The following is a 15185-nucleotide window of genomic DNA, read 5'->3' as shown; positions in this document are numbered from 1 at the left end:
TTCTATATCTAAGAAATAATAAGCTTCTTTATATTATTACAGTATTTTATACCCAAATTATTATTCATAAAAATGCCCCCAAGATGACAGAATCCAAAAAACTATTCTTCTCACAAGAGTGCAAAAGGTCTCTGATTAACACAATTCTAAAAAGGTATGCTAAAGAAAAGGTGTACACTGAAACACTGTACAGTAGAGATACCTTAGAAGATATTCCCTACTTACAAGAACCTCTAGTATTAGAAGATGAAGTAAGATCAACACTCCAAGTTGGAAGGCTACAGGAACTGGTGAAATAACACACAGAAATATGGAAATCAACAGAAAAAGAACCAGTAAAAGTTGTAACCAGACTGAAGAATGATACAGTGGCCAACAGACAGGAGAAGAGCCTTTTCTGCTGTGGCTCTCTCACTCTGGAACATTGTGCTGTTTGAGGTGAGATCCACCATCACCTTCTTGACTTTCTGAAAAAGGCCTGAAAACCTGGCTCTGCCGGTTGGCTTGGGGTCCCAATAGTGTCCTACTCTGTAGATGGTTAATAGACTTAGAAGAAGATCCCAGTTCCACCCCATTTGTGTACTGATTCCCATCTTATTATTTTGTTATTAACTTTTAATGTTTAGTGTTTATACACACACACACACCGTGTTTCCCCAAAAATAAGATCCTGTCTTATATTTTTTTGAACCCTGAAATAAGTGCTTGGCCTTATTGCCACGCGCTCAAAAGCCCGATTGGGCTTATTATCAGGGGATGTCTACCTGTGTTTATGATGTTGTAAGCCACTCAGAGTTGTTCATCAGTGAGAAGGGCAGCATATAAATGTAATAAATAAATAAAAATTAAAAATACCAAAATAGAGCAAACTATCATACAATAGTCTTAATTGCTAGCAAAATAATGCCGAGGAGCATCCAATGTAGATTAGAGCTCTACCTGGAAAAAGAGATGTCAGATGTGCAAGCTGGCTTTAGAAAAGATCAAGGAACCTGAGATATTATTGCTGAATAACTGAGAAAGCCAAAGAAGATACTTGCTTCATTGATTATATAGAAAAGCCTTTAATGGTGTTAATCATGTCAAGCTGTTGAATATGCTCAGAAAAATAGGAATCCCAGAACATCTAAATATTCTCATCAAAACCATATATACTGTACAAGTCAGGAAACCACAGTTCAGCAGAACATGGTAAAATAAACTGCTCCAGCTGGGCAAAAGAGTGTGACTCTTCCCTTATTTATTCAGCCTGCATGCTGAATCTTAAGAAAAGATAGATTGGAAGATGAGGATAGATACTTCTGGGGAAGAAATGGCAAACTCAAGAACAACACATAGTAAGTTAAGTTAAGATGGGCTCTATCCCACTCTGGGGTCTCCAGATCTTTAAGGCCTTACGAAAGAATGTCAGAGTGGGGGCAAGTTTAATTTCTGTAGGGCTCCTTATTCCAAAGGGAGGGAGCCATCAAGGAGAAGGCACTTCTTCTGGGTCCTGCCAGATGTATTTCCTTAGAGGAGGGGACCCGCAGCATTTTTTGCCTCCCTGCTCTAGTAGGTTGAGTAAATGTAACAGGCAAGAGATGGTCCTTCAGATAACTCGGTCTCAAGTCATGAAGGGCTTTAAAGGTGACAAACAGCACCCTAAATTGCACCTGGAAGTAAATCGGCAGCCAATGCAGCTTCTGCAGGAGAGGTAACATGTGCACACCCAGGTCTGCAAAAATCATGCAGGCCAATGCATATTACGAATTGGGTCTGTTTGGGGCAATGCCATTCCATCCAAGACAAAAGGTAGCAATTTTCCATGGACCAAAGAAAATAAAGCCAGAGCCACTCGGTCTTGCTTCCATTGCTTCCCATCCAGCTCCTAACAGTTTCCAAGCACTGCAAGTATCATCATCATATTTATGATATATCAGTCCATAGTGACGGATGATCTCATTCAGCGTCTTCAAGGTATTGCTTATGACCTTTAAAGCCTTTAAAATTTTGTCTTTATTTTTGCAATCAGATCATCCTGCTGACTCATTATCAGTAGCATTCAACTACTATTTCAAAGTCTTTTTCTCAAGTACTGTATCTCACTATAGCCAAGCCAGACAACCTCCGTGCTATATTGCTGCATTTGATTTTTGCTTTTCAAATATACAACTTTGCTGTTTTCTGTATTCAATTTTATTCCATTACTTTTGCTTCATTTCTCTAACCTATCAAGATTGTTGTTTGTTATTAGCTATCCCACACATTTTTTTATCATCTGCACTAATGAATACATAAGAACAGAAGACTGAACCATATGGCTCCCTGTTTGATACTTTTCTCCTGTTGATGATGAATCCTTGATGATAGGATTTTTTGAGCCAGCTATGTACCCACTTAACTGTCATGCCTTAGAATCCCGATCAAAATCTCATGGGTACTTTAAAGCAGCCTCTGAGTAGGCATTAATGTTCCTAGGGCTACTATCTCCCTCTGTATCCTCAGCAGGAAATCAGGAAATCAGTTGCTGGGATTGAGAGGAATAAAAAAGTAAAAAGTTTCCCACACACTCACTACAGGCACTTTTTGTGGCAAAAGTCCATATGTACCTGCTCATTCATGCTGAAAAATGAAGGGACCGGTTTGAAAATCTTGGGTTTTCAAGTGCTACTCTTTAGACTCTGGCCTATATAATGGATTGAGAGTGAATATATTCTTATGAAGCCCACAAATATAAGCATAATTCAACCCACAATAACACATAATGATTTTAGCTCAATAATCAAGGACAATTCCATGTATTATTTTCTACTACTATCAACAATTGGAATAGAGAATCTATAACAGAATAGATGAACAAAATGAACTGAACAAGAACTCTGAAGAACACAAGCCAGCACAGTAAATTTAAAGGCTAACCCAATCTTCTATAACTCAGTAGTTTATAAAATGCACAATAAAAACAAAAACTTCATTAGAAGGAAAAATCAGTGATTATTGGGGGGAGGGGAACCCACACCCATCACCCACCTTAAATCAGGACCTGGGGACAGAGCCACTTTTTAAGAGCTTATTGAAATGCAAGGAGAGCCATATAAATATTTTATAATTCTTTTATTCTGTTCTATTTTCAGTTTGTACAAATTGGAATTTATTTATTTATTTTAATTTATAGCCACACTCTTGCCAAAGTGAATCTAGGTAGCAAACAAAATATAAAATTCATCAATATAAATAAACCAATTAAATAAATAAATAAGAAACAGCAGCCAAGAATAAAACACTGAAATAAAAATAATGACTCAAGTCTCACAAACTACCAATCCCCACACATAAGCCAACAAGTCTTAAATGCTTTCTGGAATGCCCGCAGGGTAAGGGGTCAAGCTAATCTCAGGTGGTAATGAAAAGGCACAACAATTGTAAAGATACATGGCACCCAAAGCATGTCCCTGCAAGCAGATCTAATAGAGCAGGTAGAAACAATCGTTGAGAGGTGGTCCTTCAAATATCCTGGCCTCATGTCATAAAGAGCTTTTTAGGCAACAACCAGCACTTTGTTTACCAAAAATGAATACAGGTTGCAGAACAAAGATGTAACATATGCAAAATGAGGAATGCTCATAATTGCCTGTGTTGCCACATTCTTCAACAATTGTTGTTTATTGATGCTCTCCAGGGGCAGCCTTATGTAGAATACATTGCATAAGTCTTTATGTGAGCTGACCAAGCACGAGTGATCATGCTTTGTGCTCTGGAGGCTAACTAAAAGCAAGGAACAACTGCTATAAGCACTGAATAATGAAAAGAGACACAGTATGTAAATAAGGGTGTCAGTTTCTCTCTCACCCAACTTGTCTATCTTCTTGAATCATGGGAATAAGAAAAGTTGTTATTGGGGCTATAATGTCCTACAGGCAGAAAATTAAAATGAGGGCGAAACTTTTAGTACTAATTTGTTTCAAGGGAAAGTCTGAATCTCTGTTTAGGCTGAACCTGGACCAATCTGCTTATCTTTTGTACAGAATGGCTTCCAAATAAAGCCAGTAGATAGATAATCTGCAGCTATGAGTACAGTGGCAGGTAGGCCATAATATGAAAAAACAAGTCTTGTTGCCTATAAGAAGGAATGAATCGTTACTTAGGTCCACTGGTTAAAGCATCAGACTAGAAACCAGGAGATTGTGAGTTATAGTCCTGCCTTAGGCGTGAAAGCCAGCTAGGTGACTTTGGGCCAGTCACTCTTTTTTAACCCAACTCCCTCACTCAGGTTGTTGTTGTGAGGAAAATAGGAGGAGGAACATTAATTATGTTTACCATCTTGAGTTATTTATAAAAATAATAAAGTCAGGGGGGGGAAATAAAACTTTAAAAAAATCATCTCAGAATATAAATAGTTACCAGAATATAGTGACCAAAAATGGCCACACTTAAGATTTCTTACCTGGGTCCATTACTGTCCCTTCTCTTGGTAGAAGAGTTATTCTGCTCTGCTTTTGCACTCCTGTCCATTTGCTCACTGGCATTTCTCTCCACAATCTCACCTTCATCAAGTGCTCTGTGAAGACGGTAGTTTATCATCTTCAGAACAATGAAGAGAGCAGCTATCACTGGGCAGTAAATTGCTACTATCACCATGGAAGAAGGAAGAGCCTTTTGAAAAAGAAAAGGAATTGGATACAAGAGGAAATTAGGGAAATTATTTTCAACATTTAGTTGTATACACTTTGAATCTGAATATCCACAACTTGTCATGTACAACAAATTTAGGCAGTATTAAAATATAGTTAACAATATAAATATACATTATACATGAAAGAAGCATAAGTTTTCAACCTATGTCTAAGTTTTGAGTTTATGTTTTCTCTGGAAAAGAGTATTAATTGATAAAGATTTTTTTTAAAAAATGATACTGAGATGGAAAATGAAAGGAAAAAGAATTGACTAATATGTGGCTTTAGTTACTCTTATGCAGGCTGGACAAATGCAGCCATCAAATCACACAGAAAATATAGTGATAACCAAACAGATGAAATGTAGTGATCGTCTAAGAGTCTGTACCATGCTGGTTATGGAACTGATCAGAAATGAGGTGACCTTGGATCCTAATCCTAAATCAACATAATCTTTGTTATTACTGAATAGAAACAGAGCACTATGCCATCAAATCTTATTTAAATAGAGAACTATTAAGAAAGGTCTACATATTCATGCCTAACCTCAAACAGGTCATTCTCAAAACTGGAGAGTGATTTAAAACATAATTGAAAGGGAAAATTGAGAAAGTGAAAGCTTTGCAACATGCTTTAAGTTACTGGAAACCACAATTCAGCTACAGTATATGCAGCAAGGAAGTAAAGGAACCGCAAAGTCCAAAGCACTAGCTGGCTATTAAAAAATAACAATGCAGTTTTTATGGTAGATGTCTCCCAAACTGATGTTCAACACATCTGAAGGGCATAACATCCACCAAACCCATATATAACATATACATGCTTCTATCCAGTCTGCACCAATTTTGGCTGGTGGGTTCCAGAAGAGCCTTTTCTGGCACAGCCCCTGCCTTTTGGAAGGAGGTGGGCTCTGCCAGCTCTCTTTTAGCCTCAAACTAAGAAAGACTTAAAACTTGGCTATGCTGGTTGGCTTGGAGTCCTGAAGTACAAGCTGCTGGCTGGAGGTGGTTGGTACAGTAATAGAGAAGGCACCACCACCTCTAGACTTCAAACCCAGGATTTGGGGGGGGGGGGGGCGCCAGGGGGTATTGAACTTTTTATATATTTATCTGTTTTTATATTTATAATTATCTTTGTATTTGCATATTTTATGACACTGCTTAGACTAGCTTGAAACTGAGATAGGTGGCAAATCAATTTAATAAATAATTGCTACAATATAACTGAGTATACACCAACTATCCTGCCCAAAAGTCTGTATCTTTACTCTCTGGACCTCCACCCATTCCTGAGTGAAAAAAGTACATTTTACCTACAGTTATTAGCGTGTGAATGAATATGTTATATGTGTGAATAATTAAATGTCATGAGTCTACTACCTGAGACAAGAGTTCCACTTGGTCAATCAAAGTAGAGTATCTTATCTGACTTAAAGGCAAATAGAGGATAGAGACCTTTATGTACAAATAAAAGCACAGGTTATGAAATACTCATGAACTCTCTAGTTGGAGAAATATTGAGCACTATTTTGGCCTCCTACAATTCTTTGATCAACAGAATGGTACAGTATTTAATTTTCATCCTATCAGCCAATCACAGGATATAGACAAGCTTGTTTTGATAATGGCTGTTAAGAGCCCTGGCTGGTTCTAATGTGTATTATTAAGAGTAGAAATTGTGGTAAATTAAATCACTGAGTACTTTAAGCTCTAACTTAAAAATAGTACCTACTTGGCAAGGAAGTTAGATTAGATATGGGCATTAAATATTAGTGAACTGCTGAATTATCTGCATTTGCACTCTTCATCTAGTATCAATTAATAATGAAAAGTTTATTTAAAAGATATTTTGAAAAATGATTCTAAGAGTATATGTTTAATATTATATATAATCTCCATCACTGTTCTACTCAAACAGCAATTACTGTTCTGAATTTGTTAGCTTTTTCTTCACCATTCTTGACCTCTAATGTATAAAATGATGAGTTTTTTATTTTTTACATGCCGGAATTATCATATAGCAATTTAGATAAAATGTTTTTGCTTGCAAACTTAATATTCTGCAGTATTTCCTAATGGGTAAGTAAATGGGCAAGTGAAAAAAAATGAAACATCACTATCTGCTTTAAAAACTAGTTTAAAAAATCCTTATTGATGCTTCTATTTATATTTCTTCTGCACATATTGAGGGAATCAGAACTCTGAAGAACAAGAGTAATTCTGACAATTCTATTAAGTACTCATCATACTGAGTTGTTTCTAGAATTTAACAGAGCACACCTATTAAGATTTAGAGTGAGGGCCACCTTTTTATTTTACAAAGGATAGCTTGGAGTAAAATTTAGTATTTTAATATTTGCAATTAATCATTTAACTTATTTGTCATACTAATCATTTGATGTATTTTAGAATGTACTCTGTCATAACACTTTTTTGGGAAGAGTGACACCTTATAATTTCTTTTTGAAGAAATTGTGCCTTGTCAAACTGGCTCAAGCTTACTTGCTCACCCTGAAGCACCATGGTAATGAAAACACACTGCAGTACCCAATTGCCCCAACTCCCCAGATATCTACTTACTTAATGCTGCAACTCCTTCAGTTATATTAATGAACACATCTTAGAATGTTCATAAACATAACTGATGGTGCAGAAACCATGCTGAACATTCTCCCAGCTGAATTTCTTTTTTAAAATAATAGCAACAATAATATAAGTACCCTAAAATCAGAAATACTTATTTAAGCCACTTCAGGGCCACAACCTTCAGATCAGTGGTGGGCTGCTGCCAGTTCGGACTGGTTCAGGCAAACTGGTAGTTGCAACCTGCGGGCCCACCCATCCACCCGGGGCACAATCCCGTCCTATATCGCTGTGTTTTTGACGCCGCACGCATGCGCAGATGGCACACATGAGCAAATTACGGTGTTTTGTGATGCCGCACACGCATGCTCACATTTCCCTTGCTGGGCAAACCGGTTGTTACAGTATGTGACACCCAACTCTGCTTCAGATGTATGCTTTATGACAAGTCCTTAAAGAATGCTTGTGGACTATGCACTGGGTTAGAAGAGCCATTAACTTGACTAAAAGGATAAGTAAGTCTTCATGTATCTCTAGTGAAAAATCTATTATGATTTATTAGCAAGCAATGATTAAGAATATTGTAAAATTCAATGTATATACAAAAAAAAATTGCCTCATAATTTTATCACAGAGAGGCTAAAGGGAGAGATTTTTGATAAACTTTACGAATAGGAAAGAGAGGCAACAAAATATTCAATCAAACTAATGGCAGCCTACTATTGATATTTTTGGAGGGAATAGTCTTTGGAAAAAAGAAGTCCTTTTACAACAAATACCCTTTCTTGATAAACAAGAAGAAGTCTTTAAAGAAGGCACTCTGAAATAAGAAAAAACATAGAAGAACAAATGTAAGATTAATAAGGCAGAAGAAAAAAATTGAGGGCTAAATAATATGAAATTATCCAAACATGTAATCAGTGCTTGAGTAAGATTACTACTAGGAAATTTGTTCAATCCTTACCCAAAGAAAACTTAAGAAAGGAGAACTTCAATTTCAAAATGACAGAGAAAATTAGATAAAAATATGCACTATAACCCAATGTTTGTTAACAAGGCAAAGTTCCACCTAGGTCAAAATTCTGAAAGAAAATTCTGAGAGGTAATTAACTAATTACAAGTTCATGAATCAATTGTCAGACAGTATATTCCAATTCAAAAATAACATTGAGTTTGTATTTTGACAAGAATAACTTAAAATATCCTATCCTGAATGCCTTTTTTAAAGTAGTGCTCCAAGAAACTAATAGGAACTTGCAGATTTTCAGAATAATTTTATTCCAAGAAACTAGGTACAATGTCATCACAGCTTGAATTATTAACAAAAGGAAAATAATTGTATGGAGAATCAACCAGCATTAACTCTAAAGAGGGATGTTTTACTTCATCCAACTAAGAATATAAATAATTAGGAAGATTGGGGTAATCCAAAATAATCACAGTTTTTACCTCAGGGGGATTTCTGGACAATGCATAAATGTCTAAATTGTCAAAACTTTCCTAAATTTAAGTAGGCCAATTCCTTCATCAAGAAAGATTGCTAAGTAGAAAAAAATGTGTAATTCCTAAAAGAGAAAAATAATATATGATATTCTGTGAAAAAATGAGATTTGTAATCATAATTGAGAAACAAGAGCACGTTAATTAGGAAAATAAAATCCAAAGTAGCCAATCAAAACCAACATTTTAAAAAAATCTAGATGGTAATATTTTTTTAAAGTTCAATGACTACAGGAAAGACATATATTAGCAATAAAGAAATGTTATGCAAAACATTCTGGCATGGACCACAGATCTGATAGTTTAATATAGAGAAAAAAGTTAATTTATGGCCATATATGCTCTATAAAGTTTTAAAGGTCAAAATCAACACTTTAAATTACACTCCAAAATAAATGGCCATTTTAAGATCTGTAAGAGAAATTAGTTGTTATTAACCTAAGTGTCTTATTGGGTAAAGAGGTTTCCAAGATGTCTTCAAATATAGCCTCACGTATAATAATATACTGCACCAATCTGCAGCAGGATTATCTCTAGCTAGAAAGAATATGCAGATGCTATACCACCCACAGTTGGTGAAAAGCAATTCATGCCAAACATGCCACTTGGGACTTTAACGAGAGAACTGCACATCATAGCAGTTTCAAAATGTATAACCATAACTAACCCTAGTTTTATCCAATGAATCAAAGTGCAAAGTCCAAAAATGTCAAGAGAAAATTCTAATTGGCTTATGAAAATTCACCACTGTTCACAAAGCAATTGGCAACCATTTTCAATCATAACATAATTTCAGTCAGCCACCCACAGTTGCCTCTACCGTTCTTTATAAACAGAAGCTCTCTGCTCCTGAGCAAAATTTCCCTAAATATTATATATCTGAATATTTATTTTCTATGTCTGCCTAACTCAACTGGATTGACTCATACAATAGTTATACCATTACTATTGTGTTATACTTATGGGTACCCAGAAGCAGCTGACTAAGCACTTGTTGCAAACAAAATATTGATTTAGACTGACCTGACCCAGCAATGGCTATTTTTTCATTGCATGTCAACCTACATTATATGTCAAGCTACAAAATAAGCTACATTGATAGATGTTTCTCTTTGTTAACCTTCTTAGCATTTTATTTTTTCCAAGATTTAGACTATGATTTCCTCTCATTCCTTGCAACTCCCTTCTTGCCTGCATCAGATTGTAAAACATACTCAATTTTCCCTATCTATATGTGATACAGTACAGTTATAGCAAGTCAAGAACTTACGTGAAACGGACAAGATTTTAATCTTCATTGGGCAATAAGGGCTACCATTTCTGAATAAAATTTATATTCCATCCAAAAGGCAGTTGAAGATAGTATTCACATGTTGAGTAAAAAGGCAAGATCTAAGCTGCCATTTTATGCACAAAATTCACAGTAAAACTTCCATCATTATAACAGGAGTATATGAAAAAAATTATCCAGATCCAAATACAATTCTAATGTGGCAATTCATTTTCTTCTTTGTTGTGAGTTTATGTCTTCACATACATGTGCAAAATTGTACCTTTTCAAAGCTAAAAAGTTTTTCAATGTATTTGGAAGTGGCAGACAATCAAAACTGTTGATGCAATAGTGAAAGAAAATCACATCCAAAAAGCCTGGATATACTTTTTTAAATATTTCTGCTGTAAATACTCCAGGTTGCTAATTTGGTTATCTTCTTCTTTGATGCTCACTTATTTTGGGCTACATGAACAGCCAAAAACAGCAAAAGGGAGGAATGAGCACATAATGTCTGAGCATAATACACCTGGCATCTAACACAGCCAAATCAGAAATTAATTTAACATTTCTGTCACTATACATCTGTATATAGGCTCTTTTGATTCAGAATGAACATTGGCTGTATAATACAACAGTTGGCAGTGCTAATCTCATTTCAGACTTCCAACATAGAAACTGCTATTCTGACACAGAAAAGATCAAGGCATACATGATCAGCATTTAAAAGGACTTTGATTCTCCAATTTAATCTCCTACTTAATACAACACCTACAATGCTAGATATGAATATATAAGTAATGGTGAAACCATTCCTGGAGTATTTATTAACTTTCTCTCAAAAGGGGAAATGACTACATCAGTGAAAATAAATAAGCTATATGCTCAATAGGTAGCCTTATCCATTTTGTAATTTAATTAGAAAATTATAGGATTTCTCTACAAAAAGCAAAGAAAATTTGCACTATTTGATAAAGAGTTCTATAATCAAGCTTTGGCCCCAGGTTATAGGTAACCTACATTCATCAATCAAAATATATGTCATAATAGAGGCCTAATATTTGAAAGAAATACAGTAAGGACTAAATTGGGGTCGTAAGTCAAGGACTACCTGTACAGTTTCTAGAATAGAAGTGTTTTGTGGACAACCATAGGTGCATCCATTGCTACCTATACTAGTGCATATTCGAACCAGTTTAAGCTTCTGGATAGTCTTCATTTGAAGACACTTCATTTCAGTCCACTGTGGAATGATAAGAACACTGGTGCTTATGTGTAATGCCTTCTAATCCAGAGAAAACCACAATGGAGAGACAAAATTTGTTTGTATAAAAGGTTTCCTGGCCATGGTTGCTGTTAAAGCTGAATCCAAGAATCCAAGAGAACCATCAGATTACAAAGCTGCTATTATGGGGAATCATGACCCCACATCCTATACATGAACTATCTCTGGATTCAGAAGGTCTTCATAATCCTCAGCCACTCATTATTGCTAGATTCAGTGTAAATCTGTTCCTCTCTATCCAGATGCCAATCACCTTTAGGTGCTGAGTCAAAAAGTTCACTGCCTCATTTGTCCAGCCTGATATAAGGAACAATTTGCCTGAATTAAAGAAATAACAAAGAATAGAAAAATAGAAGCGATTCGTTTTCCTTTATTTATTCAATTTATATGCCTGCCCATTTCAAACAGCAAACAGTTATAAAATCAATTAAATTACAAGTATAATACAAAAGAAAATTAAATACATACAGCAGCCACGAAAATTATTATCTGAAAATGATAACATAACCAGGAAATGGGAACCATAACACACTCTGGACCCTAGCCCAGCCATATAACTAGATCACATAAATCCATGGACTTATCAAAAGTCAACAAGATCAAGGCCATGCAATTTCTAAAGTGACAAAATTCCAGAGCATAGGTATTATAGGAAAAAAGCCGCCTAGTCACTGCCAGCAAATATTCCTTGACTAACTGGACTTAGAAAACGCCCATTCTGCTGGACTAGATTGGGCAGGTAAAAACAACTGGGGGAAGATGGTCCTTCATATAACCTTGTCTCAAGCCATGAAAGGCTTTAAAGGAGACAACCAGCATTTTGAATTGCACCTGGAAACACACTGGCAACCAATGCAGCTCAAGAAGCAGAGGTGTTACATATGCCAAGTACTTGACACCATTTACTACCCATGCAACTGCATTCTGTGCAGTTGAAGCTTCTGACTACTCTTCAAGGGCAGCCCAATGTAGAGCACATTGCAGTAATTATGACAGGAAGTCACAAAGGATTGAGTGATAATGACCAGAGCCTCCTGGTCCAGAATGGGCGCAACTGGCACAAAACCTGAAAGTGTGCAAAAGCCCTCTTAACCACAGATATAAAGTGTAAGAGGATCCCCGGACTGTGTACCTGGTCTGTGTGGGGCAATGCCACCTCATCCAGGACCAAATGTAAAAAAACCTTGACAATGGAAGGCCCAACTACACAAAGCCACCCTCCTCCCATTGTAGAGTGGAGACTGGAGAGGGATTTCAAGAGAACAAGTGCAGAAATGCTCTTTTACACATTGAAAGCAATGTGATCACACTGGCAGCAGGAAAAAAGTCAGGCAAATTAGTTCATCTATAGAAATCACTTGCTTCCTCCCCCTCTCCAGAGAGATTGGAGAGGAAGAAATTTCAAGAGACTACTGCAAGTTGTTTGTGTAAAATGCCCCCCTCATTTTATTCTTCTAGTTGCAATCTCATGCACAATTCTCTCTAGAGTCTTATTTGATGAACAACATAAATCTTTCACAAGTCAGCTTTTCCCTGGTATTTTATGTTTACTAGAATTTCCAAGGAATAAAGTGCAATAATGTCTGGTTGTCATGGCAACACCATACTCACACAAAAAGTTTCCCCTACATTAGACAGAACTGAATTTAGTAAGGGGAATGAGATAGCAATAGAACTTAGCATGTTCATTTCCCAATTCTGCTCCATAATTCTTCAGCTCATTATTCATTTCTGAAATCAAATTATCAAAAATATTTATATTATTGTTTAAGCCATTACCAGTTTATGACTACCAATATCTAGATTTCAGTAGGCCAAGAATATCAGTGATATTACAATAAATGCATAGAAAAAAAATCTTTAAAAAGTGATTCTAAGAAGTATTTTGTAGTTTTCCCATAACATGACCTGGCTGGGTTTAAGTTAAAGAAATTTTGTTTATAGCAAGAGAAAGAATCTCATTGCCTCTCTTCATCAGCTCATTCATTAATCCACAGAACACGAATGTATGTAGCTTAAAGCATACTGTAGTAGAAATATAAGCTGTAGTATGTAGCTTAAAGCATACTGTAGTAGAAACATATGCTGTAGTCTATCAAAGTTGTGCAGTCTTTCATCCAGAGTGTATGCTTTCTGTACACACATACAAAGACTTCAAGTTTTCACAGAAACATGTAATTCAAACAGATCTCAAGTATGTGGACTTCTGTCATCCCTCCAATCAAGACAATAACTATTAAATTAACATTATACATCAACATCAATAAAAAATAAAATGAGCACTGGGAAGAGTGCCTGATGACCATTTAATTGCACCTCCAGCTGTAGGATTTCTACTATATAAAAAAAAAGAGTATTATTTATCCCACTACAGACAGGGATGCATATCCAATTGTGGAACATTAGCACCAACATTTCCATCCCTCCCCAGCTGTTGTTTCAGTACTTTCGGACTGAGTCCATAAGCCTTTAGTTATTTATCCTTGGTCCTTCACAACTACACGCTCAGCAACTGTATATGTTGACAAGCTGCAGCCAATCCTGGATTTGGAGGACAATCTCATCAAAACACCCCACGTGTAAAGATTGCCACCCATTCAGCTTTAACACGCAAAAGGAACATTAGGTTTCCACACAAAGCATTTCCTGTGGGGAAAAAAAAATCCATAGCGTATGAGGAGGCCAAAAAAAAAGCCACGCATCCGCTTCAAACGACAGGAGAGAGAGGTCACACCACTGGGACCTTCTCCTATTTGTGTTTTTAAGAAGCGGAGGTCGGTGTTGGGACTTTTTCTCCCCAAGTTTATTAGCTTAGCGTTTGACCTGAACAAGGAGGCAACGGCCCTTTTTCCGACGGCATCGCCCTCCGCCTCAAAAAAAAAAAAAAAAAAAAAAAAAAAATACAGGAAAAAGCAGCAGCGGGAGAGCTGTGGTCTCAAGGCGGCTCCCCAGCCCAACCTGACCGGGAACACTCCTCAAGTGGCAAAGGCGACAGCCCCTAACCTCAAGGCGAGGCTGAAGCCCGAAAAAGCCCCTTCCCCTCCTTTCTCTCCCGGTGGGGATGGGTCAGGCCGGCTCCTTCACTCACCATGTATAACGTGAAAGGGAAGCCAAGCAGGAAGAGCCACAGGTAGAGGTGCAACGCGTTGACCCCGGCGCCCTGGTGCGGGTCTTGGTACCAGCCGCCGCTCAAAGCCGCCCACACACCCTGGCGCAGGATCTGCAGCACCTGAGAGCCCATGGCGGCCTGGCCCAGCCCGGGTCCTGCCAGCCCCGAGCTCTCTTCCCTCTACCCGTCCTGCGAGCCCGGGCACAACTGCCCGCCGCCTCCACAGCCTGAGCCTCGCGACAGCCACAAGAGCCACCCCCCCGTCCTCCGTCTTCCCCTCCTCCTCCTCCTCCTCCCCCCCGCCAACGCCGCCGCCATCTTACGTCCGGGCCCCGGACCGCCCGCCAGCCCGCCCGCCTATGGACCGGCAACCCTTGCGGCAGCCGACGCGACCTCAGCGCCCAACCTGGATTCTCCGCCCGCTGCGCGAACGGAAGGGGCGGCGGCGGCGGCGGCGGCATGTTCGCTTCGCTTCGCGAGGAAACCCCCCCCCCCCCCACAAGTGAAGCGAATCAGAGCCTCCAAGGGAAATAAACGTTTATTCTCGACCCTTGGCGAATGAAGCAGAGATGGGAGGGTCTTGTCATGGAGCTGCTTTCCAGCCACAAACGCTGGGTTTGGGCTTTTTTAAAGCCCGCGTTGATGTCCCCCAAATTGCGAGATATTTACTTCGGTCGCTGGAGAGACCCTCCGCCTGGCCAACTAGCTAGGTGTGGCAGAGAGTCAAGCCTTTGGCAAGGCTGCCGACAGCCAAAGCAACCGAACTCTAGTTGCTTTGGATGGCATC

General features: G+C 38.0%; 1 protein-coding gene across 1 annotated transcript in view; it reads right to left on the bottom strand.

The window, feature by feature from the left end:
- Nucleotides 1-14579, bottom strand: part of PCNX1 (pecanex 1) — an 84878-nt gene extending 70299 nt beyond the window's left edge. Inside the window, exons 1-2 of the mRNA XM_070939538.1 lie at nucleotides 14378-14579; nucleotides 4424-4632 (exon numbers count right to left, since the gene is read on the bottom strand). Coding sequence (XP_070795639.1) covers nucleotides 4424-4632; nucleotides 14378-14530 — 362 coding nt within the window. The 5' untranslated portion in view covers nucleotides 14531-14579. The remainder of the gene's footprint in view (nucleotides 1-4423; nucleotides 4633-14377) is intronic.
- Nucleotides 14580-15185: the final 606 nt, after the last annotated feature.

This window comes from Pituophis catenifer, unplaced genomic scaffold, assembly GCF_029215685.1.
Source record: "Pituophis catenifer annectens isolate HBS135680 unplaced genomic scaffold, rPitCat1.0.hap2 SCAF_1, whole genome shotgun sequence".
NCBI lineage: Eukaryota > Metazoa > Chordata > Lepidosauria > Squamata > Colubridae > Pituophis > Pituophis catenifer.
The sequence above is the reverse complement of the archived record's forward strand: the minus strand, read 5'-3'. Positions and strand labels throughout refer to the sequence as shown.